The sequence below is a fragment of the Melopsittacus undulatus genome, chromosome 12 (genome assembly GCF_012275295.1).
Source record: "Melopsittacus undulatus isolate bMelUnd1 chromosome 12, bMelUnd1.mat.Z, whole genome shotgun sequence".
NCBI lineage: Eukaryota > Metazoa > Chordata > Aves > Psittaciformes > Psittaculidae > Melopsittacus > Melopsittacus undulatus.
The window spans coordinates 7,924,306-7,951,656 of NC_047538.1; the positions used below are offsets into that span (position 1 = coordinate 7,924,306).

Consider the following 27,351-nt stretch of genomic DNA (forward strand, 5'->3'; position numbering starts at 1 on the left):
TGTTGTACACAACTCATTCTGAAGGAAAGCAATTTGGAAACCCTTGTTCCCCAACGCCTGCTGTTTTGCAGAACACAAATCCATTTCACTCAGTCCTTTTTGTTCAGTTCTATCCTACATAAAACCTCTGCTTTTATTGGCACTGATTTTTCCTTCATATCCAGTTTTTCTTTTCCCTTTAAACTCCAATTTTTCTCTTCAAAATGAACCAGCCACCCCAAGAAGCAGTGAACATGAGACCAAGAAGATGGGACTTCAACCACTGACAGAATACAATCTCCTCAGTTCCCATTCATCTGACCAGAGACCAATTCATTTGTGTTTATACACACCAGCCCCTCGCAGAGAGGCACTAAAACTGACTTTGCTGTAGCATTTCCCTTGTAAAGTGCAGCACAAAGTACAACTCATGCAACACAGCAGTGAGTGTTTTACTCAGAGCTGGGCAAGGCAGAGAACCAAGGATGCCGTGCAGTGGTACCCACCACTGCTGGTGGTGTTCTGGAGATGACCAGCTCAATAACCACTGAGTTAGTGCACTCTGCTGATTCCCTCATGTTTGAAGGCTTTGCATGGCTGGTAACTCCAGCTTCTGATTCCCCCCTACACCAGATTCCGGGTTCTCTTTTGGTACTACACTTCAGAGTAACCATGTGCCATTAAGAAGGATGAGCCCCGACAAACGATGCTGGTTAGGAAAAGCATACCAGGTTAATCAGCTGGAGGGAAGTATTATTCCACCTTACTCTCCTGCATTCCTAGACCAATCCATGATGCCTTGAGCTTTACTTGTACTGAGTACACAACAGCCAAAGTGCTCAGAGCTGCTTGTACAGAGCAGGCACCTGGACCCACGTTCCCACCCACTGGCATAGGGGAGCCCAGCAGTGCCTGACAGGGCAACAATCCCAAGTGGTTTTATCCCTGATCCCAAGCACTGTCCTCACCCACTCAGCACATGAACCAGAATGGTCACTTCCCAAACACCAGCACAGGCGGCTCCATCTCCATGTGTAGGCACATTCACCATGAAGCTGGTATCAGTACACGGCCTCAGAACAGGGCTGAGGCTCCAACCCAACAGCTAGGAAGCATCATATTCAGAGGTATTTCAGTAGGTTCCTCGTATCAAACAGCCCAAGTTAAATACCAGCAGCATTTTATCCTGCGTGTATAATATACTAAAACTAATTAAGATTCCTTAGCTATCACTGAGTGTACAAGAAGTTAATTTAATTTCTTCAATTGAATTTATTTGGGATACAGAAAACCCAACAAGCAACCCCACCAAACCAGGAGAGCAGAACATTACCCAAAACAATGCATTTCATCTGTCTGCTGTGCTTAACAGGATCCAGCCTGGTCGCAGCAACTGCACAGAACTGCTAAATCAGCCCTTTTTCCAGACTTATCATTACAGAATTACAGTGTCAGTCCCAACACTGACAAAAGGGAACGAAAAAAGTGGGTTTTCCTACGGGAAGGATGAGGAATCTCCTTCCTGAGGGTACAAACAGCATGGCAGGTATCAGTGCTCTTGTTTCCAACTGCCAGGAAGGGCAACCCTCCCATTGTGCAGAACCACAGAGCCTGCTCACAACAGTCACTAATTATGCAAACCCGGCTGAGAAGCTGCAGCAGCAAAGCCAGCGCCGCATTTCCTGCTTTGTGCATTAAGCAAAGTGCAGAATTTCATTAATTTCACCAAATAAACCCATAATGAAGTGCTGCTGTTAGAGAGGAATCTCCATCTCCTTCCCTAACTCATCATCACAGCGCAGGAGAGCCGCCCGCGCCTGCCAGACAGCACCAGTCAGGTGTACTAGTGCTTTGCTCCCAGCTCGGCTCTCCCCAGTAACGTGTAAGCCTTACTCCCTTCTCGTTTCACTTGCAGAGGTTTTTCTCCTGCTCTATAGATCCTGGGTTCTCCTACATCCCTGTTGACAGCTGTGACGATGGACACGCTTTGGGAAGTGCGGTACCCAAAGCTGGTGCAGCGAGCACCCAGCGAGCTCATGACAAACCCGGGTGGGATGTGGGAAAGGCACTTGTCCCCCACAAACCCTTCTGTTAACATGTTCCAGCCCCAGCTCAGCAAAACCCAAGAGCAACCCCATGTGCCAGGAGTGGAGCAACAAACTTCTAATAACAGCATTCCCCAACAGCACCATAATATTTTCTCCTCTGTGATCACAAGGGCAGCAGGCAATTAGTCAGAGTTAAATACTCCCACTGCTCTGCAGAGATCCCTGAGCCGATGCGGGCGCGAGGAGGCTCCAGCTCTAAGTGCTCCGGCGGCCTCTGCCTTCAGGAAACCGCGCTTAAGAGAAACACGTCGGAATTAACTCCAGCCTAATGGAGAGCATTAAACAAAACACACTGAGTAACTTTATGGTCCTCAGGAAACAGGCAAGCACTGCTGTTTGCCAGAGCTTTGCCATCTTGCTGGCACGCTGCAGAGGGAATGCTGCGACCTGGACACTTCCTCACCATGACTATGGTGATGGCAACAGCCAGTCCCATGAGTTCAGAACACATTACGGTACTCCAGTAAGTAAGGGATGAACTGGTAACGTAGGGGAATGTTACAATACACCACACTGTGCAGGGCAGCCTTAAAACAAATAAGTGTGTTAAATGATCAGACACAGGCGTTGATTCTGAAAGGCACTTTAAAGCATCTAAAAAACCCAAACTGAAGCAGCAGCAGGTCACACTGCTTGGTCCCTACCTGGAGTGGTACTCAGATGAACAAACCTGCCACCAGCTGCCTGTGACACTGAGCCACTTGATCTGAGGGGGCATTAGGTAGCAGGTGACAGACAACGCACTGCCTGCACCCACTCTGCTGGTGTGGGTGAATGCTTCCCAAACTGGTCCAGTCCCTCAGGCAATTCTCCAAACCTTCAACATCTTCTCTGTGCTTTAAAGGCAGGAAATAACTCGATGTCAAGCAGAAGAGGAGAATGTCATCATTGTGCCAGCAAAGCAAAACTGTGAGAGTACAGAGATGTCTGCAAGGATGTGACTCAAGGTGCCCAGAGCAGCATCATCACGGAATCCCTTCCCATGTAAATAATGCTCCATACAGTTCTGTAGTTGCACTCCTTTCCATAGTACCAAGCAATAGCTAAGCCTAAAATACGTAGTAGGTCGATGCTGGATGTCAGACTGGAACTGGGGCATTGCTGCCTCGCCCCTCCAGCAAAGCCTCAGCACACGAAGCAATTACAACTTGGCTTTCCTACAGTGGAGATTCTGGGCTTTGCCCAGGAGGGCCTGTAAATACCGAACCTGTCAGAAACAAAAGCCCTAGGTAGCAGTTTCCATTTCCGATGTTTAACTTTTCCTTCTTCCTCGTCCCGTGTCATTAAGTGTTTACCAGGATGATTAATGACTGCGGCTGCCAACTCCATTAATGAAAGGCAGCTTTGCTCAAAGCTGCAATCCTGCACCTGGCAAGCGCTGTATGGAAACAAGGTTACCCCAGCACCCTTGAGCCCCAGAACCCACCGCTGCTCCCAGATAACACAGTCACTTCCCAGCAGACCCAGGATGCATTTCCTGCATCCTGCCTCCAAACCAGATCCACATTCACAAGCACTATGGTCAGAGCAAAGGACAAGCACCAGCCAAGAGCACAGCAGAATTTCCTGGCAATTAACTGATTCATCCTAACATGAGGAACTGTATGAAAACCCCGTGTGTGCCCTCCCCCCGTAGCAAGAAGAATAAGCACCATTCCCTTCACAGGCACCTCAGAAAATGTACATCTGTAATTAAATTGCTTGGCTAAACTTATGATTTTCTCTCATGTAAAAAACAACCCTGAATTAGAGGAGCGCTTCCTTCTCTAGGAAATATAAAACCACCATAAACTTGATTTAAGACGAGATGACAGCTTGTTCTATCAAACATATCAGTTAAAACCGCACAAGCTGACGGAAAGCAAACACCTTGATAACGTGTTCTAAGCATTTGGAAATGCTCCATTTCTCTTGCTGCTCACTGCGTTACTTTACTAAGCATAAAGTCACCCACCACCTACCCGGCTCTCAGAGGACACTTCCTCCATCCCAATTACCTGATCCACAGCAGCACAGATCCATGATGCAGATGGAAGTGCTCAGAAATAAGTTATTTGCTGCATTCCATAACGATGCCCTGGTAAAGTAAGGAACAAGCCCTGCAAGACGGGACACTGGGGTTTGTCCAAAGACTTGAGGACACCAATGTCACAGACGCTCAGATCCATAAGTTACTCCATGTGTTTCCTCTCTTTCTCTAAACCTCCCCAGTGATGTCTCACAAACGCGGTGGGTCTGCATTAACACAAAGACTCTGGAAGCACTGCTGTACCAAATACATCTTTTTCTTCTCGCAGCCCGTGCCTTCACCAGCACAGACTGAACACCTGTGTACTCAGCTGAAAAACCAGATTCCCTTCTGAATGACTCTGAAATGTAGTCCAACATTATTATTCAATTATACCCTAAGAAAAATCCTAGTTTTGTAACAGGGAACAGAATTAAACTTTGGGGTTGGGGGTGGGGAGGGAAACAAATCTGTAAGCTAAGCTCCCTCCTCTCCCGTAATTAACATGGATTTGCCAAGATTTCATCCAGACACAAGATTCTGCCTTTCTCTTTTTTCTCTCTGAGCTCACAGAGCCAAAACTCTGCTCACAAGAAGGGCTCTTCCTTCTAAATAATGCAACTGTGACCCACACCTCACACACTGGCAGAGGCGGCACCAGACAACCAGGTACAGATGCAGCTCCTCGTCCCCATGGCAGGGCAGTGAGAGGCTCTGGACATACACCAATGGCTGACAAACCTGACACCCAGGAGGACAGAAGGGGGCTCATCTGGGATGTTAACATGGCAGTGGTGATTTGGGGTTATTAGCAAACAACCCAGCTAGAGTTAAGGTATGAGACACGCAGGCTCCCAGACCTTCCCTCTGGCCTGATGCACCTCCCGAGCTCATACACTTTCCCATCTGCATTATGCTTATGAATAATGAAGGTTTTCAGCTACGTGATGAACTTCCTTTGCCACATTCCACACTCTGGGAGGCTGCACGCCCCAAACACTGCTCAGGAAGAGAAGCTGAAAGCCCGTGTGTATAAACCCAAACACAATGCTCTAAACCAGGACAAGAGAAATGCTACAGAAATGTGACTAAAACCCAACAAGCCGTTTCCAATAACAAGGAGCAGCATCACTCTGCCAAACCTCTGCAGGGAGCTTTCTTCCTCAGCTGTCTTTGTCAAAACATCATTTTGTGGAGCCGCTGGAATCGCTCTTACTCCATGCTCTGTTCCCATTAGTATAAATGCCATCACGGAATAAATTGCAACCCACATTTTCTACAATTTGCATTTCAATTTGAATGACCCAAGACAAAAACCATCTACACAAAAGAGCCAACACCAGCAACTCCCCCAAAGACCCAACGAATCCTGTCACAGGACTTGGGATGATAAAAATAGATACCCAACTTCAACTTACAGACAGAGAAAGGGGGAATGAAAGGATTCCAGTTTTAGAAAACACCCATATGAAGAGATCCATGTTTGATCTGCACTCAGCACACACACATGAACGGATCCATACCTGACTCTGTGCTCTGCCTTGGCACTGGTGCTCAGTAAACTCAGTTTCTGTTACCGTGTTTAGATGTCACAAACGCTCCAGAGGGACCAGAACAGTTGGTCTGCAGCAGGCACACACTACATGGAGTTTTACAGGAATTCCTCAAAGATGATGGCTTCTGTTATTAAGCGATTCCCCACAGTGCTACTGAAAACTACAGCTACACTGTGGGCACTGCTGTGTAACTTCCAGCCCTGCTGCCCAGCAGGAACAAGGGCAGGGATCACAGAGCTATCTGCACTGTTCTTCAGCTCTGCACCAGCCTGCCACACACCTGGATTCTTAAATACTTTGGTTTTGTTTCAGTGAACCCAACCACGGTGCATTAACAGGAGATGTGCAAACTGCCAGTCAGGGTAATGGGATTCCTGTATGCAACACCCAATTCCACATGTCCTGTCCCTCCCCAGGTTTCTCAGACAGGAGTCAGCTGGTTATCTCCCAGGATAAAGCACGTTTGCCAGCTTTCCGCTCACAAGTCTTTAGGCATAGTAAGATAACACCTTGTTTAACACACTACCAAAACACCTATCTAGTTTGACACAGTTTTGAGTCACAGCAGTAAGATACAAGATTTGCCTCTGAGACAAGTGACATACACACACACGAGCACTAGACTCCTACTATACTAGTAGTCAACTTCCACATTAGCCTTTGAGTTGGTTTAAAGCTCACTCGCAACACGTACTAGGGCTTTGTTATTTGCACCACAGGCTCCAGAGGCAGGGTATTCATCTCCTGTTACTGACGCGGCACACTCCAGAACCAATCCCTAAGCACCAAGCAAGCCGGTAGGTTCAAGGATAGAGATTTAACTACCTCGTTAGTGTTCCAGCGGTGCCTCTCCTTCGGTAAACTTGAACATTTTGGGAGACATTCAAGCAGCTTCTTCGGTAAAAAGATTTTTACATGACTGCCATTGCTGTTCCCATGATCATCTGGAAAGAAGAGGAGAGACATGATGTACACACGGCAGAAAAGGTGTTCCCATAGGAGACCTGCATACAACAAGCCTTATAAACCCACCGGTTCCCTTGTCAGAGAGCAGGGAACTTGTCACTGCACACAGGAATATGGCTTTCTGTTGAAAGAACACCTTCATTTCAGCAACACAAGTACGGTTTAATTCCTTGTGGTTGTCAAGTTGGAGCTGAGCCCTCTCAGATCTGTACACAAGGAGCCTGTGCGTGTGCTTACCTCTGCCTATTTTAGCTTATTCTTTCCCTCTGTGACAACCTCTACAGGCAACAGGGACACAAGGTCAGGGAAGCAGCACCCAAAGCAGCAGGACCCGCCAGGGCAGACAAATGAACTTCACACTCGACAGGATTTGCAAGTAAATAAGCACAGAGCCCCAGCACATGCTATCATTTTGTCAAGCTGCAGCAGAAATGCAACTCAAGGTCTGTTCATTTATCACTGAAATGCACTGTACCACATTACAAACTGGTTACTTTTCTTTCCATGCACCACTGCAAGTGAATGGAGCTCCTCAGTGTGAAAATGAGGTAGAGGGATGGAAACCTCCCGACCAACCCATACCCCAGGGGCCAAAAGCAGAAATACTGAAGAACACAAAACCCTTCCTTGTTCTGCTGCTAAAGATGCAGAAAGTGCATCAGCTCCTCTTAAAATCCAAAAAGACGACCCAAAAAGCCCTGCAGTCCAATAACAGCCCCAGAAGCATTAACTTGACTGTGTCTTTCCATCACCCCTCCGCCACCACCCAAGGTGTCAGAGCATCCACACACAGTGCATGTTTACAGACCCAACTGGTCCCTGCAGAACAGGGAACTGGAGCAGCAGGTAAGACACCAGGGATGTGCTCATTCTCCTTCCCAAACCACCTCTGCCTCCCGGCACTGTCCTCACACCTCGCATGAGATACACCAGGCAAAGGTACATGAGAAGTCCCGTTACCCACTGGCATTTTACCCTACAGAACTGAGGTACAGTTATCTCCCATTTGGAAGTGCACAGCAACAGGATATTAACTGTTTCTTTTTACACATCTCATCATTTCATGTCATTAAACAGACGCTGGTGCCATGACAAACCTCTGCAAACACAACACACACACTACCCATGACCTGCAGCAACCCCAGGCCCCGTCCCACACCATTGAGGCAAGCAGGGAGCAGCGCAGCAGCAGCCAGACAGCCTCGTATTTCTAAAGCCTGATTATACTCTTGGATGTGTCAAGTTCAACAATATACATGCTGTTAAATCGACTACTCGTGCAAGCACAGCAGATGAGTTTACAAGAAAAGCAGCGATGTGTATGATAAACGTGAGCTGCTCTGTAATTTATGAGTCCTGGGCGCTCCCTGAGTTATTGGGAACTTTCCTGTGCGACTGCATTAGACTCAATCAACAAACTCCATTCTTCTGCCCATGCCAGTGCTGATCTTCACTGACCTGATCAAGGAATTGGGAAGAAGGATCTCTCCATTAATTGTCACTCCAGCATTTCCAGCTTTACACTGATTATCAGACACGGCATTTTAGTCACATCTTTTTTATCAGTCAATGTTCTGGATGCATGACCATCACCTTTGTACTTAATCTCACACTTGTTTGGGTTGAAGGGACATTAAAGCTCCTCCAGTTCCAACCCCTGCCATGGGCAGGGACCCCTTCCACCGGAGCAGCTGCTCCAAGCCCCTGTGTCCAACCTGGCCTTGAGCACTGCCAGGGATGGGGCAGCCACAGCTTCTCTGGGCACCCTGTGCCAGCGCCTCAGCACCCTCACAGGGAACAGCTTCTGCCTCAGAGCTCAGCTCAGTCTCCCCTCTCTTGGGCAGGTTCAAGCCATTCCCCTTGGCCTGTCCCTACATCCCTTGTCCCAAGCCCCTCTCCAGCTTTCCTGCAGCCCCTTCAGGCACTGGAGCTGCTCTCAGGTCTCCCCTTCTCTTGTCCAGGCTGCCCCAGCCCAGCTCTCTCAGCCTGGCTCCAGAGCAGAGCTGCTCCAGCCCTCACAGCAGCTCCATGGCCTCCTCTGGACTTTCTCCACGTCCCTCTTGTGTTGTTCCCCCCATACATCCCACTACCCTGGCCCCTCAGAGCTTCACTAACACTGCACTGCAACACTTGGGGTTATCCACAAAGACCCAAACTTGCTTGAGGCAAAGAATGGTGCTGGACAAAGCCCCACCACAACAGCAGCCCCCAGCCTCTGTGTGCAGATCTACCACCTGATTTAGCTGCTACCTACTTCATATTCCCCATGTTAATTTTATTCCATTTTCATTTCTCATTCAAAATATTGCATTGCACTACATTCAATTCATTAAGGCAGCAAAGTATTTTACAGCACACATTATTGCTTTTATCAGCCAAACTACATCCCCAGTTACATCTCATCAGCTTATTTTCCATGGGCACATTTTAATTGACATTAATTGTATTACTTCCCTTACCTCCGTATCAGTCAAGTCCTCTATCACTCATTCCATTATTGTGCAAGGCTGGCAGACCTCTAATTATTCAGCTCATTTTATTAACTTTCTTCCACTGTCATCAATTATCAGTATTATGAATCCAGAAAGCGCCTATGGATAATAGATCCCCTAAAAATGTTTTGGTGCAAGTTGTCAGAACTTGCTGACTCCAAACCTCCCAACTCCTGTTGTCGGCATCTCGGACCTCTGTGTCATTACAGCCTTGGAAGGTCATCTTCCTCAGCCTGTAATGTGACCACATCTCACATTGCCTTCCCTTTCCTGCATCCAGCAATGACATTTCTTCACTCCAAAAAATCCCCAGTGTGGAAAACAACAACACCTCGGATCTGATGTGCTTCTCATTACAGCAGCCTCCAGCCCTGTGGTCTGAATGACACAAAGTCATCATGTTATGGGAAGTGAATCCTAAATTTAGTGACCTCTAAACCAAGTTTGACCTTGGGAAAGGACAAAGTTGGCCAAGCAGCTATGCGGGGTAAGAACACAAAAGCACCTGGTCCCAAGTGACACATACACATTTGCTATAAATCACACTTCTCCACCTGTCAGAACCATTCCTGATCTGCTCCCAGATGGAGGAAGGTCTATGGAGGTGAAGTGGAAGCTGTGAACACAGGACTGCTTTCCCAGCTGCACTAAGGCTACCAGCAGATTTTGGTCACCCCAGCACCCCCACTACCACTCAGCTCCCCTTGTAAAGCATGCACCATCAGCGTATCCCCAAGCACCAGATCTGCCATCCCCACCATGGGCTGGCTACCAAGAGTTCACCTTCCTCCAGAGGAGCCATGTTCCTCACTAGTAACATCACAACCCTTCCAATTAAACCACCTTTAGGGAGGCAGAGCAAAAACGTAGCATCTGTCCTGTGGCTTGAATCCAATCTGTCATTTCTCGTCACCCAATGTACCCATTCACCTACCAAAGCATCTCCTGATGAAGCCAGGAGTCACTGCTCAGCACCCACACACAGCTTAGAGCAGCCAGCACACTCTGGATCAGTACTTTACATTTACTTAGAACTAAAACTTGCTCTGTGGTTAAGGACCTGCACCACCACAATGCTTACTTATGTTAGTGTGCAAAAGCCAGGTTTGCACCTGAGCTTTCTTCCCTGTATTAGCTTTGCCACGGGTGACCCATCCAGCATCAGCACAAAGTGCTTGTGTGAGCAGAGCTGCACTCACATGGGAGGATCAGTAAAGCTGCATTGACATGGGGTGGGTATTTCAAACACACTTCCCAAGGCACACACAGCCAGCTCTGGAAACTACAATACAGAAACTACATGCTACAATACAGCAGCCTGACACGTATCTTGTCAGAAATTCAGTATTTAAGCCCCAAATTTAAGCTCCATTGGCAATCTTCAAGGTTACTGACTAGCAAACCAGACACTCATGTGAAATTAAGAAAGTACAACTATTATGAAGTTCATTGAAAGTTCCATATTAATTATACCACATAAACCCTTCGTGATTTTATGGGTCTCTTCATGCTCCCTGCACTTTATCCTCCCAAGGGATGCAGCACGGGCCATAAAACTTTAAAGCACACAACAGCAAATCACACAGCGAGTCTGTGCCCGACCCCCCTCTGCAAACAATCCCCCCCTTCCCTCTTCAGTTGGTTCTTAAATCTCCTGTGATCCAGGAGGTGAATCCGGATCTGTGGACCATGTAACTAGCACACTTTATCAATATAACATATAATTGGAGAATTGGCTGAATGGGTGTTGATCAGCTGCTGATTTGTGCACAGCTCTACACTGGAAATAAAGAATAAGCCTATAAAATCACAAACACAAGTTTTATAAGCCCATTATGATGAAGTAATGACTTAGGGCTGGCTACCTTCCCCACTGCCTCACAAGAGAGGTAAATGGTGTTTAAACACTACAAACAGGCTCTTCTGTACAAAACCTCACTGTCGCCAGCAATTCATTTGGTTTAGACCTGCCATTGACTCCTTCACCCCTTGGTCTTCTCTGGAATTCCATCACCAAATTCAACCACAGTGAAGATAAGGAGAAACGAATGTTGAGTGAGTGAGGCCCAGCAGAAATCTACCTCTCCAACCAGACTGAAGCTGAGGAGGGGTGGGTATTACTAGTTGTGCCCAGTAAAAATCAACCACTCCTTACACTGCTTTCCATCCTTCAAGTGTTCTCAACACTACAACACGCTTAGAGAGGTCCCAGAGTATTGGCTGAGGCTGGTGAAATTCACTCTGAGCCTACATACAGGCAGGAACCAGCCACAGGAAATTTTACTTATTCTTGGGATGTTTTTATGCTGTGGATAGTTTGAGTTTGGAAACCCATCACAGACCTGGCAGGAGAGACCTGAACCCTTCGCACACAAGATGTCACAGGAGCAGGGGAAGGATGCAGGATGCCAGGCCCTCCGTTCCTGGTGACAACAGGACTTTGCTCTTGCTCACCCAATGCCATAGCTCAGCATGTAGCTGCACCTTCAGCACTGCCCTGGGAAGAGGACATGTACTGCACCCCAAAACCTGGGGCTAAGACAGACACCAGCACTCACCTTCCCAAACCCATGGGGTTACACACACAGCAGAGCTGATGAGGTGCTGAAAACAGGACACAAAAGAGGGAAAGAAACCAAAAAGCCAAAGCTCAGCAAGGTGTGAAAGAGGAAGGCAGGAAATCCCGCAGCTGCAGGAAGTGTTGGGTTTAATTAACCAACACACAACTCCACAATGTGCTGTACCCCCTTCATCTCGCACCCTGGGAAGGTTTGGCTTTATATCCCTGCAGATATATTTGGTTTACTGAAGCAGACAGAAGGGACACTGGGAAAGGAAGGTCACATTCCAGCTGCCTCCTTCTGAAGGCTGCCTGGACAGAGAGGTAGAAGAGCTGCTTCCCCTTCCTCTGACAACATACACCTTTGCAAGTGGGTCTCAAAGACTTCCTGTTTGAGAAGAGCCCTTTAAAGACATGAGAAACATAAAATTAGCACCAACTCCTTAAAGATTAAATTGTAAACCCATTTGTTTTAACCTGTACATAATCCTCTCGCTGTTTCCTGACCCAGGAAATGAAGTCTGAGTTACAACAGCTGTAGGAGCCCTTCTACAGAGGTGGCTTTAAAACCCCACGGAAAGAACCTGAAGACCCTTTGAGCCAAAGCTTTCAGGGACATCATTAATGAGATGTGGAATCAGATGTAAAAGTGGAGTTTTAAACAAGCCCCATGCCTTACATCAGGAATCTCGTGTGTAAAACGGTTCCAACACCACTCAAACAAACTGACCTCACACACACAATTCTTTGCTGTTTGGAAGTGACTGGAGTCCACTCTCTGACACAGTCCAGCCCCCGAGAGGAAGCAGACCCTTCACTGGTAGGGGTTCACTGCCACCTCTGACAACACCAGTGCTGGAACTCTGGCCAGCAGTGGCCAGAGCAAGCTCCAGCCCCGGCTCCTGCTGACAGCCCAGCATGGGACAGCAGCAGCAGAACCCATCCGTCACGCTCCCAACCAGCTCAGGTCTGTCCAAGTAATAAACCGTTATGCAACACTTCCGCAGAGGGAAGTATAAATATTTGCTGTTTAACAACCAAATGGGGACTGGTTTGTTTTCAAGCGGCACATTGCCCAAACAGGCTCTCAGCATTCACTAACATTGAAGCTGGAACCAATGCCTTGGTCAGGCTCCACAACCAACCCCAAGCAGCAGCCAAAACCCCTCGGTTCTAGTGCAGACATTCCACCTCCTGCAGACCCGTCCTGAACCAGCAGGGACTCTACAACTGCATGGTAACTGAGCCTGGGGTGGTGTGAACATGAGGGCATCACTGGTGCCGGTCCATGAGAACATGCAGAAGTAAAACCATACAATTCCAGCCTGGTTTGTGTTGGAAGGGACCTTAAAGCTCCTCCAGCTCCAACCCCTGCCACGAGCAGGGACCCCTTCCACTGGAGCAGCTGCTCCAAGCCCCTGTGTCCAACCTGGCCTTGAGCACTGCCAGAGATGGGGCAGCCACAGCTTCACTGGGCAGCCTGAAGCACAAAGGTTCTCTTTGCACACTGTTTCCAGTTTGAGCTTTTAAAACACTTTATGTTTGCCATGGGAAGGAGACCCCCAACCCACTGAGCCAGCACCTCCGAGGGCCACCCTCATGCTTCACTTCTGGTGCACACAGAACCTACAAGACCCCAAACCCTCTGCCAAGGACAGCCAGAGCCTCTTGACCATCACACCCAATGGGACCAAAGAGGAAATTCACCCCATTCCAAAGATGCAGAGACCTTTCCTGTACATCAAGGGCACTGATGAGACCCTCAACCACCTCGGCTGCAGCTCAACAGGGAGCCCCCAACATCAAGTATGCCAGCAGAGCTGTTCATGAAGCTTGCTCCAATCACAGCACCGCAGGTGGAGGGGGCAGATGCTCCCCAAGAACAGCCGTGCTGCTCCATCCCATGTACCTGACACTGCCAGTTACACTTGGCTTGTAGATATGAAAGCAACCAAGACCTAAAGCAGTCTGTGCTCTCTCCTCAGTACTGTGCCACTGCTTAAACTCCTGTCCTGAATCACGCTCTAGAATGATTCCTAATTCAGGTCCTGACAGGAGGAGTTTAAGTTCAAGGAATGAATGGTTTGTATCTCACCTCCTTGAGAGCAGACCACAGAACTAGGTCAGCACAGGAGCTGCTCTGTGAGCTTACTACGGGCACCCCACCGGCCTGAACACCAGCATTTCCCAACACTGCCCGGCCAAGAGCGACCAGCGGCCCACCACAACCAGTCTGGGCTCACCAAAGCCACCTACCAACACAGGACAGGACAAATATTGCATCAAGTAATGAGCATAAAGAACAAACCACCTTCGGAGTCAAGGAGCACTGACCTGCGTGGCTCTGTACAGCTCTACCTAGGACAAATATCACCATACGTGGGCACAGGGAGCCCAAATTGAGAATGGAGCCCGAGTGTCCTTTGATGGCAGCACTTTTGTCCATGAAAGAACTGGAACGCCAGGATTTGAGCTGTGAAGTCCAGACAGCGACTCCCTCCTCCCTCCCTGTGCCGAGCAGCGGCCTCGCACCACCTCGGTGCACTTCATCATCTACTTCAGCACAAATGAGAAGAGAATGAAGCCGGCATTTTCCAGACCACAGCAAAGATAGAACTAATGAATTTGGAAGCATGAAAGAGATTCATAAAACATGAAGCTGACAACACTCCTCGTCACTACCACTACTTAGAATGTCCATTTCCGTAGAGCTCAGCCTCCGTGGTGCTGGACAAGGTGCAAGCCTGCGGCCAGAGCCTCCGCTGCTGCTCAGAACGGGAGATGAAACAAGATCCTGATGTTCCCAAAGCACTGGGAGCAAACGCCCAGTGGAGGAGATGGGATGAGCACACCGGGTCCTGGGAAGGGGCTTCCCGGGAAAGAGGAACTACATTTGCTATGGGATCTGTGCGATGAGCGCAGCTCCCCGGGACGCCCAACGGTGCCGGATACGTTCACGAGGCATCCCCGAGTTACCGACCCCGGTTAGGCAGCCAGCGGGCTGCGGGATGCAAACCGTGACCTTCCTTCCACCTCCTGCTCCATAAGATGGAGGCCCCAGCACCGGGCACCGCTTGTGGACCGGGCACACCCCGTCCCCCGTTCACACCGGTGCGAGGGGATGCCCGTCGAACAGGGCGATGCCCACGAACCGGGGCAGCCGCACGGGGGGGCCCGGAGCGAGCCCCACAGCGAGCCCAGGCGCGCTCCGGTCACTGCCCCCGCAGGGAGCACGGAACGGCACCGGGAGCCGCCCGCGCCCGTCCCGGGATGCGCCGGGGGGGGCACGGCGGGCGGAGCAGCGCTTCCCCCTTGCGGACACGCGCGCCCCGGCTCCCGCCGCGCCGGTAACTTCCGTCCGGAGTTGGGCACCCGGGACCCCTCCGGTCCCCTTCACCCCCCCCCCCCCCACAGCCGCACCGGGTCCGGTCCCCCACCCCTCCGCCGCCGCTCACCTCCGGGCCGCCGTTCTCCGGGTGGCGCCGCTCCGCCCGCCGCGGCAGCGCCCACCCCCGGCCCGCCTCGTGCCCGGCGGCGCGGAGGCCCCGGTGCGGGGCCGCGGACGAGGCCGCCCCGCTCGTGACGGGCGCGCGCCCGCGAGGCACGTGCGCCGCCGCCGCCGCGGGGGGAGGGGAGGAAAAGGAACGGGGGGGGCGGCGGGGGCGGCGCGAGCAGGCCCGGCCCGGCGCGCCGTGACCCCGAGCGGCGGCAGCGGCCCCGAGCCCCGCGCCGCGCCCTGCACCGCCCCGCGCCGCCGCAACCTCCATGTTGGCGGCGGGCGGGCACGTGCCGGCGGGCGGCGGGAGGCGTGCCCCACACCCGGCCCGGCCGCCGCGGCCCCGGCGCCACGCGGCCTGCCCGCCGCACATGGTGTGTGTGTGTGTGTCCCGTCCGTGTCCCCCCCCCCCCGGCCCCGGGGGCGCAGCCGCCGCCGCCGCCGCTGAAGTTCTCGCGGTGCGGCCTCCGCCGCCGCCGCCACCGCCCCGCGGCGGACGCAGGCAGGCCCGGGCAGGCCGGGCGCGTCCCGGCGGCGCGGAGCGGGCACGGGCCCCGCCGCGCTCTCACCTTCCGGCTTGTTTTCGGCAGCCATTTCCCCTCCGCGCGCCACATCCTCCTCCGCCTCCTCGCGACCGGGACCCAGGCGCGCGCCGCCTCCTCCCGCTGCCGCCGCCGCCGGGCCGGCCACCCCGCGCGCACGGCGCACACCCCGCGCCGCCCATTGGGGGAGCCGCCGCACTGACACCCGCGCCGGCCAATGGCGGCGGGCGGGAGGCGGGCGCTCCGAGGGGATGGGCGCGATTGACGGCGAGCTCCGCCAACCGGAGCGCGGCAGCGCTTCAGCGACGCGCTCGGCAGCCAATGAGAAGCGGCGCCGGGGCGCGGAGGAGGGCCCCGCGCAGCGGGATACTGACTGCCGCGGCGGCCAATCAGGAAGCTCCGCCGAGCGACTGACGGCCCCCGGAGCCAATGGCACGGCGGAGGAAGCGGGACACGCCGAATGACGCACGGAGCCGCCGGCGCCGGCAGCCAACCAGCCAGCGCCGCCCGCCGGAGTGACCGTGCGCGGGGCCAATGGGGAGGGCGAACCGGGCGCCCCCGCCCCCTGCCCTGTCCATTGGCTGCGGGCTGCCCCGGCGGGCGCACGCCCCCTCCGCGCCCTGTGACCCTAAACAAAGGCGGTGATTGGCGCGCCCCAAGGCCCGGCCGCCAATCCGCGTGCGGGCTCCGCCCCCCGACCGGCGGGGCAGCCCCGCGGCGGAGCCGGGCCGGGGCGAGCAGAGCCCCCCGCCGGGCCGGGCCTGGGCTCCGCTGCGGTCCCCGGGGCTCCAGCGCTGCCCCGGAGCCGGAGCTCTCGGTGGCTGATCGGCCTCCCGAGGCTCGGTACGGGCCGGTGACCCCAGGAAGCCTCACGGGTGACGGGGCTGTCCCGTTGTGCAGAGCGGACCCGCTCGGGTGGGGTGCGAGGGGCTTCGAAAGAGTCGCCCAAGACCCAAGTGAATCGCTCCTGTCCCGCTCCCCCGGAGCCTGGAGGTCCCAGCACACAGAGCTCGTGTAACTGGACCACATCTAATGCCTGTGCCATGCAAATGGGGATCCAAGCGGTTGTTTCCTTTGATGTGTGTGACTAAACACCAAAGAGGATATCTTCCCTCCGATCCTCATGGGAGCAGAACTTGTTAAAGAAGACCTGTTTGCTAAGGACTAAGCCACTTCTGAGCCAAGACGAGAGGTGGAGGGTGATGGGCTCTTCTCAGGCAGAAGAAAGGAAAATTCCTTTTCCCTGTTTTCAGTGGCTGCTAATCTCATGGAGCGTGAAAGGCACATTGGAGGAGGCTCCAGAACGACTGGCTCCCGGCGGTCACACAGCTAATCCCGTATGCTCTGCCCTATAAACACACAGGCATTAGTGCAGCTATAGGATCAAGAGTCAATTGTTTCCTTCAGCTGTTCAAGCTGTGCTGGAAGCTCTTGCAGTTGCAAGGAGCCATCATCTTCTTGATGGGTTCTAGGGAATGTCTCTCATTGGATATCCTTCCAAGATGCTGAGCAGACATGAAATAACCACATGACTAGTGCTCCTCACAGTTTGCTGTATGGCAAACAAGGAATACCAGTTGAAGATGGGAATCTGCAGTGAAGAGATGGAAGCTGATCTCCTGATGCAAGCACCAGACAGCAACTGCTGCCACAAATGTCCTTCTCTCCAGGGATATGAGCACAGCCCTCACTGCTTTATTCACTTACATGCTCCGGGAAGAGCCAACCAGAAGCTTTCCGCATGGGCTGGACCATAAGATCACCCAGAAACACCATTAAACTCAGATCAGTTGCATGTGTACACAGTCCATCGCTGTCCTCTCTGAGCAGTTCTCACTGGCTTCCATGGCTCATGAGAGCAACAGGGTCCACGTGCTCCGGCTGATGAGTTTCTGGGGCTGTTAAGTGTTCCCTCAGCCCCTACAGCATGGGGAAGGAGGATGGGGCAGCAGCAGTTCCACTTCCAGACCGAACACTACCTCCCTTGGCTCTACAGCAGTGTGTGACCTGCTTTGTCAAGTGTCTTCAGGAGCACTGTCTGCCTTTCTAGATCTTCCAGATCCATAAAAACAATGAGAATGTGCAGGATGAGGAAAAAAGCAGCATTCTTAAGGGGCTACTGAAGTAGTGTATGAACTCTGCTCCAAGCAGCTAATGAACTGCTTCTCTTCCTCAATATAAACCTCTCTACCAGGACAAAAAAAAACCCTACCAAACTGAACACCTGAAACCATACATAATGTTAATGGTACCATATAGGTGATTCTAGTAATGGGATCTGTGGAATATTAAGGATGCTATTGGAACATAAATTGTTCATCAAGCGTGCCAGCAAAGTCCCAAATATTTTAATTTAATTCCTTGTGCAATAAAATGATAAGAAAGAAGCCATTTGAATTGAAGGGCTGCTGGTATCTTTCAAGCTTCCCAGCTCCTCACTGCTTAAAAATCAAAGGTCTGATCACTATTGAGGCAGAGAGATTCTGTGCGTGGGGCATTCAGAATGAACTGGGTCGCTCTTACCTTTCCAGGGGCACACACACAGAACTGCCATCAGCTGATAAGCAGCAAGGAAGATGTGCCAGAGTCTCTGCAATGTGAATCATGAGGAGTGATAACAGCATATTGATAAAGGTGCTGCTCTTCCATGTCTGGGGTTCGGAGGGTTTTCTTAAGACATGAAATAAAAGAGTTCTTTAAAAAACAATCTCTTCATTGTCATTCCCCAGGAGCTGTGGCTCTGGTTTGGTTAAGTGGGTTAAGGTGCCCATTTGGCACACTTACTTATATGCAGGAGTAAAACTGTAAGGAATATATTCAAATGCCCTGTTACGGATATTCAGCAAATTACACATCCACCGTTGCTATGGCAAGCATCAAAAAGCAAAACAGTTCAGGCAGTTTTAATAGCTGTAATGACAAGGCTGGAACCCCGTTCCTTTGAATTGGTTGCACAGTCACTCCATGATTTAGAAGCAAGGAATGCCAAGTGCTTTCACAAAAATACTCTGAAAACTGTGAGTACAGATGCTTAAAGAATCCCTCACAATGACAGAAATGAAAATGGTTTTGTCCTTTCCTCTCGCCACTTACAGAATCAAGAGCTGTTTCTCCTAGGAATGAGCCCAAGATTTAACCAAGTCAATGTGCACATAACCCCAGCATCACTGCACAACATCTCACTGCCCTTGAGAAGGGCAATTGTCAATCCCCAGGTTCACCAGAACCAGGTAAACATCCCAAAAGACACATTTCTTCCAAAAGGCTCTCCAGAGACATATACTCTGTGGAATATTATGGATGTTATTTGAACACGTACTTTTCATCAAGCATACCACCAAAGTCTCAATGTAGGTCTCTGCCAGCCACATAACTTGCCCAGAATGACGTGTGGAAGTTGAAGAAGACATGACCAGGAACTAAAGGTACCAGGTTATTCTCAGACCGAATGAAGCTCTATACTACCCTAGCGGGAGGCTGAACTCATTCATCTTCCATATCCCAGGCTTCAGATCCATTCTTCTCCCTGCTCATGCTGCCATTCTGAGCCCATTTATTTCCCTCCAAAATAGAAACACTACATTCAAATCATCTCCGGCAAAACTCTGTTGGCTGCAGGGAATTCATGCCAGACTAAACCGAAGCGTAACTCCAGAGCTGACGCCATTTTAATGGCCCCTGGAGGAAAGATGTTTTTGCTGTGCAAAGCCTCATAAAGTTTTTGTAGGTACTGAAGCCAGTGGGCTCAACAGAAACACTGTTTTTTACCTGTTTAACCAGGCACGAGGGCAAGCATGCTCTGTTCTCCTACACTGGCACTGACTCCAAAGGGAAGCAGACACCTGCCTTGGGGGGTTGCTGTGCTGGAGCCCCATTTACTCCAGTACCACATCCAACAGCTTCAGAACTGACTGAGGAGGTGCCAAGTTCCAACACATTGCTGCAGATCTGTGTCCTCAGTCCTTTATTTCCCTATGAGGGCAAGCCAGGTTCTGTCTTCACTTTGGTTCATGCTCTAAGCACCCTGGTGGCACTAAGAAAATAACAATTACTTTGCTCTAATATACACCCATAAACCAGTTAGAGAAGAAAAAAACTGAAATATGAGGTAAATTAAAGCTTCCAACTAAGGGGATTTACCAGTAAGTCACCACAGAATTCACATAATTTATTTCTATCATTCTGCAGCAACTTTCTCCAGTTCATTCAGATTAGCTATTAGAAATCCTGTCTCAAAAATTGAAGAAAATGTCTATTGACCATTATATCAAATTCTCATTTTAGCCAGGAAAAAAAAAAAATAATTAGGCTGTGATTTACTGTGGTAGTCAACTTACATTAACAATATTTCCTCCTCCTCCCCCCCCTCATTTATGTAATTCTGTCAGAATCAAATAATATATACAGTGCACATAAATGCTGGGCTCGATTTAGTAAAGACAGTTTCCTACAGTATATTCAGGACATTTCTGTTTGCTTTCTGGTATAAGAAGACAATCCAGTTATTCAGTTTAAAGAAGTAATGTGATTGTCATCCGTGGGAGCCCCACTTATAACTTTAGTGTAGTCTCCAGTATGGTGCATGGAAGGGTTGGTTTTTATCTATCTTTTTTAAGCTGTGATCATCCTATAATGAGGTGTATCACCTGGCTCCTACTCTCTGGGAATGCTTCCCCCTCACATCCTGACCTCTCTGCCCACAAACGCTGCTCCACAACAGGGACAGCACCAGCTCATTGAATGCCACCAACAGCACACACAGAAACCCATACAGTGATCAAGAGCACTCCAGGAAAATGCCATTGTCTGGGATTCCAATTTCCCCCTCAGCACGCAGGAGCCAGAGCAATCTCCAGGTTAGTTTGACATCAAATCTCCAGTGAGAGCTGAAGCAAATAGTAACAGAAAAGTACACTGAAGTCTCAGATCCCTAAAGGTATGCTCCTAAATTTCTGTTCCTACTTTTAAACAAGTATCTTTTCCAAGGTACTTAACTCCTCTGAAATCAGACTGCTGTCTATATCAACTGAATAAATACAGATCTAGGAGCCTGATTTTAGCCACCAAGGTATGAAAATGTCACCCTCAGGCACTGGAAACAGAAGAATGAGTAATGGAAGACAATGAATGGATGATGTTAGCAGTGGCAGGAGGTGTTCAAAGTCATGTAGATTCAGGAACTGGAAGCCAGAGGCAAACTGAAGTGAGTCAGTCTGCTCCAGAGGAAGTGCTGACACAGCCCAACAACCTGTCCTGGAATTCTCAAACCAAATTCTAGTTCACACATTCCTGTGATCTATTTTGTGTCCAGCAAATGAAGCACCACTGACAAACAACAGCACTAGTGCTTCCAATGAGTATCACTGTGGAAAGCATTGTTTCCAGTCTGTAAAGGGCTCCACCATGCTACACATTCCTGAGAAGGAACTGACTTTTTCATCACTAGTTAAGAATAGATAAAACCAATGGAAGCATAATCCCAGTATCAACAGCTAGACTCGTGCTTTGCTTGCAGGAGCACCATGGGAATGCAGCTACTCCAGCTCTCTCCTGAGTTTCAGCCCAGTGCCTTATTACATGAAACCTTCTCTTCCTTGTCATCAAGGATACACAGCAGTCCTTATGAACAAAAATGATTGGTTTAATATCTTCTCAGTAGTCTTAGCCACACAGCCAAGATTTGCCTAAACCTTCTCCAACCATGAAAACTACTCTTTCCCATATGACCCAGGAGAATTGCACAAACAGCACATGCAGCAAACACACAGAACAGCCAAACCATCCTTACATGGTTTCATTTTTGAGTTCTTGACTTCCCCCTCAACTTCTTCCAGTGAAGGCCAGGAACAGTAATACTTTTTTTTCCCCTCAAGTGGAGTAAATCAGTTCCTACATTTTCAGCAGCAGAGTGAAAATTTAGATGTAAAGGAGTGAAGACCATGAAAGAGCCCTATTATTCAACAACAATACAATCTGCAGCTGCTAAGACAGGCGTGACAATTATTTACAGTACCCACAGTGTGAAATGTGAAGTATTTCAGCCTGGGACAGTACAAAGGCAAAACCAGGCAGGTAATCCTGTCAGAACTGCAGAACAGGGGCAAGGACAGACCATCCCTACATGGATTACCCTTTCCACTGCACTATGAATTGAAACAGGTCCTTAGCAAGCTGTTAAATGATAGCAAATCACATTGATTTAAATACAGTGTCTGTACTTCATGTTTATCTAAAGGGCTATTTCTGCCAAAAAGCCCTCACTGTGCACTAAGCAACACTACAGCACCACACAGGATTAGATACGTACTACCAACTCACCTATAGTAACCACAAAATGCAGCTTAAAATAACTCCCACTGACTCCTTAGAGTGGGAGACACATTCAAAATTAGCAAGTGCTCCTAAAGAAAAGAACTGTGCATAAAATTACTTCTTTTTAGCTGGGAAGAGAACTATTAATACTGGAATTAGCTTTTATACTTGCCATGATGTCTTTCAGCTCCCATCTCTGACTAAACAGTAAAACTCGTGACCTAGTGTCACACAATGTCAACTTTTATAGCACCTCTTCCTGCTTAAAAGAAAAATCAAGTATATTTCTAATAGTATTAAAACTAGAAGTTAATCCTGCTGTAGGATTACCCATTAGCCAACACCAAATAGAAGTATAAAGAGTAAACAGATCTTGGATACAGAAATTAGCATGGGATCATTGGAAGTGGGCAGTCACCTGGATGACAAGCCTGAGGAGCACATTTCAGAGAGGCATCTTCAGGGTCTGGAGTAAATGCACTTCTGGTGCATGCTGCATTAAGCCCTTACACTTAAGCTGGAAGTCAGGGGCATGAAATTACGTCCCCAACCTCAGGCACCCATCACAGTCCAAACAGCTACTGTTTGCATGAATGACAAGAAGGTTTCAGTGCCATAGTGGCATCAGCTCCATACAATGGCCAATGTTTCACGACACAGTTGTGGTTCCAACCACATCTCTTGCAGCTGCCATCCCTCTGACACCAAGGTCGAGATCTGCAGATACAATGACTAAGAAATTTTGTCTGACAAACCACTTACAAGCAAAGGAGTGATACTGAATTTTAAGATCAAAGTATACAAGTCAGTGATTCACCTTCCTCTCCTGTTCACTTGCAAGACACAGACTAAACACAAACATAATATTAGGTGCTTTGAAAAGCTCCACTTACATTTGAGAATTTGCATCAAGTGCTACAATCCTGGATGACAGGATTTGACTCTTAGCTAAGCACCCTCTTCTGCTAGCTCAAGAGCTGTCTACCAGACCATGGCACCTGAATCACTCCCAGAGCACTAACTCCTACTGCTGCCACCACTCACTTACCCTGGCAAGCTGGAGCATCAGCAGGACACTAAGCAAAACAGAGCACGGGTTTCCCAGGGCTCCCCCACCACTGAAACCTGAACACTGACAGGCCTGAGATAAAACAAACCCCCACAAGCCAGTCTAGTAGACAACTGTCTGTCCTCGGGGTCATATAAAATACCACGTGCTGGAAGGAAGAAGAAAGAGTGAGGAGCTGGCAGCCCCTGCAGCAGTGATTGTGCTGATGCCAAATCTGGTCCTATCTGCGCGTTCCAGGCACTGCTGAGCAGGCAGCACGTGCTGCAGTGCCGGCATTGGCAACGGTGACGCTCAGCACAGCTCGTGGCCACCAGCCACCTTAAAGCAACAGCACCACACCACAATCCCTGCACTAATCTTCAGAGGCACCAACATAAACCAACATGGACACAAGAGCTCTAACACACACCTCCCTGCTGCCATTGCCACCAATGAGCAGGAGGAACTGGGAATGCTGCAAGCTCTGGGGAACCAGGACGACTATGAGGACACACAGCTCCCTGCCAACACTGACTGTACTCCAGTTCTAGCAACCTTACAGCTTTCCAGATTGATGGGGAAGGATTTCAAAACTCAAAGAGCGTAACAGATTTACATCCGAGTTTACAGAAATAGCTCAATAACACACATGCAGAAAAATAAGGAACAAAACTATCAGATCCCCAAAATACGGATTGACAGCAGCAGAAATTTGCTAAGTACTATTTTAAGTATGCTTGGATCCTCAGCTCTGGTGTTATTAAACTAAAAATGGTACCAATTCATTGCATTGTATGAGAGCTTATACTAGTTATAACCACCTCAAAAAACAATCACTGTTTCATGTTATTTATACAATAAACCAAACATGGGCACATTTCCCAAAGGACAAAGGAGAAATCATAACTCTCTCACCAAGAGAGTGAACCTGGTGCTTGTTGTTCCTCTCCTGTGACATGTGGCCTAAACTTAAAAAGGATCTGAAGGTGTCCTGTAGCACACAGAGCAGCTCCTTATGGCAACAACAGGAAAGTATTCCACATCTAGCAGAAAAGAACTGGTATTTGTGTCTGCCAACCAGTCACACCTTACCCACCCTTCACACCTCTTCCTGCTCCTACTACTACCAAGATCTTCCCCTTGCCACAGAAATGTCCTCTGTCCCTATAGCTGCTGCCAGGAAGAGCCAAGGGGCAGGGGGCAACCCTCAGACTGCAACCAGGAACATTTTCAAGGGCAGTTTGCTTTTGAATTTTGGGGGATTAGTCTGTCTTCCACAAGCAAACATGAAGATATCCCAAGGACAGCTACACTACTAATGAGGATTTTCTTGCTGCTTGTCAGTGGCTTTAGCCACTTCTGCTGTCACTGGATGAGTAGTAAAGTGAGTGAGTAGCAAAGGCCTTTCTACCGCACGGCTCTCTGCAGGTGTGATTAAATCTGCCTCTTATTTCCCCAAGTCCCCAAGTGGACGATCATGCCTCAGTTATAGAGATAATTTCTCAGAATGAAAGAGCCAATAAGCACCGATTCCTCAGGGCATCTCAACAGCATTAACACAAAATGCAGTAAAAGGCATCAGTGTAGCAGAAAGCAATTCAGCCCTCGTAGAGGCAACCTGATCACTGTGTACTCCAAATGCTGCTGCCACACAGGCTTCAGGCACAACACGGTACAAGCAAACATGGCCCTGAACCAGCACCTCTGGACAATGGCCTTGGCTGCACCTGAGCAGGATGAGTGCATCTCTCCCTTCTCTTTTTTCACATTACCACACACAGGAGCAGAGCCTGGTACAACTGCCAGGCCAGGCGGGTGCATGCAGGGACACACTGGAACATACGAGTCCCACTGGGGTCCTGGGTACAGACCCGAGCACAGAGCACATGGGTCAGGAGAGAGGGGCACCACTGGGACCTCATGCAAAATGGAGGAGAAGGAAGTTCAGGGAACTCAGCTCAGGTTTGAGGGGGTGGCCTTTGCCTCCCAAGGGGAGGTACCCCATGAAGTCCCACAGGAAGGCTCCAAAATGCACTCAATTAGCTGTTCCTTTTACCTTTTTGCTCTACCCAGCATTTCTTCAAGAGCACTGTCATCTCTGGCTTTGGCATCCTACTCATCATCTATGAATTCATGTTGCCGTTTCCTCCCTGAAAGGAAAAAGTCCCATAGTCAGTCATTTGCTGCACTGAGGAAAGGACAAATTTGACAGAGTACTTCTGCTACTGTTCAAGTTCAAAGACCATTGCTCCTTGAGCAGCACTGCAAGTTGTGTGCTCTGCTACAGTGTCATTCAGCCTGTGTTGACTCTAGAAACTTACCCCAAATTTACAGGTAAACAGCTGAAAAGCTCAGACCTGCCTGGAGAGAAAGAGCAGGGCAGTGATTCCCCCAGAGTGAAAACATTCCCAGCAACAACAAGAGACACCTGTGCCAAGCCAACATCTTTATTTGATTTTAAAACATTCTGGAAACACCAATCCATACGGGAAAGAAGGAATACAACACAGAGAGCATGCCTGATGTTAGGGAATCCTTCATTCCATATATCACACAAACCAAATTAAAAATAAAACTAAACACAAGTGTACAAAGCAGAGACAAAAAAAAATCAATTTTCTCAGAGATAACATGAGGGACTCCCACAGGAGCTGGCAAATTCTGGAAGAGAGAAAGAGATTATATTTTATGGGAAGAGATTCAATAACCATTCTTCTCCCATAAAGCTACTGATGGAGGATTGTCACTGCTCCATAGACACACTGTGCACATTTCAGGACAACAGTAACAGAAAATCAATAGCATCTTTTATACGTGAAAAGACATTATCTCTATGGACTCCTAGTACTAACAAATGGGACCAAGACAACCTCTGCTAAAATTCAGCAGTTGGCATCAATCTGGCTATGAAGAGAGGCAGTGAATGTAACCAAAGGGCCCCCAGATGACACTGACCCCGCAGCACACTCTCCTCTGGTCATTAGGAGGCAGGAGCTCCCTCAGGTGCTAATGTGACAGCTTGGACAAGCTCGGCTCAATTTATGGCACTCTCCAGTTTTTCCCTCCATTGAGCTGAGATAGAACTGAAGTTAATATAAGCAAGGAAACACTTTGTGTGGGAGCAATACTGCAGCCATGACTACACAATTCCAGCTCCTAAGGAAATCTGCTGAATGAGGCCCCTCACACCACACAAGGGAAAACCATTCGCCATCCTGCTCAGAGAAAAGATTCAGGAGATGGAAGGGCTCACTGGTACTTCTGGCTCTAAAGCAGCAAAACTGATTCTGAGGCACCTCTGCCCCTTGCCAGTGCCCTGGAGAAACACAACACTGGTGTTTTCTGCAGCTTTAAACAACTTTTAGCTTCCAACCTGATTTTCCAGACAGGAACAGTGACAGCTCCTGCCCCTTTCTCACCCCACAGTGCTGCTCACTTCCCTAAGCTCAGAAACACTGGAACTCCATATGCACCTTTCCAATGCATCCAGATGCTTTCCAATGTGCCCAGAGTCTGCTTCCCTCATCACAAGAATCACAGCACAGCACTATAGCACCTTATTATGCCATGTGTAGAGCCTGTGTGTAGCAATGTGGGCAAAAGGAATGCTCACCCTGAAGCAAACCTGGCAAATCAGTAAAGCACAAACAAGTACTTTTATTTTTTTCCTTTTGTTTTTCCCCCCACGCTGCTCTTTGCCATGGATATTACATTTCCACTGGTAAATGTAAAGCTCTCTCTACATACTTAGCACAGTTCATATTTAGATCCCCAAAGTCATATTTCCCCTCTGTAGCTCCCTGCCAAGATCTGTGGACCATTCCCAAAAGTTTTCCCTGGATCCCTGGTGGCACACATGGAACACTGGCCAGAACTGGCAGTGAGTGCTGCAGCAGAAGAGGGATCCAATAACGCTGCCACAGCCCCGAGGGCCACACAGCTCCTGAATCTCACCAGGACCCTACCAGACATACCCATTTCTACGTGGTTTCCCAGCTCCTGTGTAACACGATCAATACTTCCATGTTAACTATGCTTGGACTGGAAAACAACTTATTAAATATTAAACCACTCCTGTTTTCAAACAAAAATTACATGAAGATCAGAGCCAAAACAGATCAGCTGAGTGTTGGAATGGGAAAATACCGCTTCAGCTTCACTCTATAGAAGGTACTGGTGTTAGTGAGAGGTCCTCAACCGCTGCTCCTTTAAGGACAGCAGTACTCCAACATCACTAGCATTCCCCACACAAACATCACATCTAGACACTGGGGCACATCCGCC

At 49.3% G+C, this 27,351-nt stretch overlaps 1 protein-coding gene across 1 annotated transcript in view; it reads right to left on the reverse strand.

Moving 5' to 3' along the window:
• Positions 1-15,864, reverse strand: part of CAMTA1 (calmodulin binding transcription activator 1) — a 220,578-nt gene extending 204,714 nt beyond the window's left edge. The window contains exons 1-2 of the mRNA XM_034068475.1: positions 15,735-15,864; positions 6,477-6,595 (exon numbers count right to left, since the gene is read on the reverse strand). Coding sequence (XP_033924366.1) covers positions 6,477-6,595; positions 15,735-15,759 — 144 coding nt within the window. The 5' untranslated portion in view covers positions 15,760-15,864. The remainder of the gene's footprint in view (positions 1-6,476; positions 6,596-15,734) is intronic.
• Between the last annotated feature and the right edge of the window lie 11,487 nt (positions 15,865-27,351).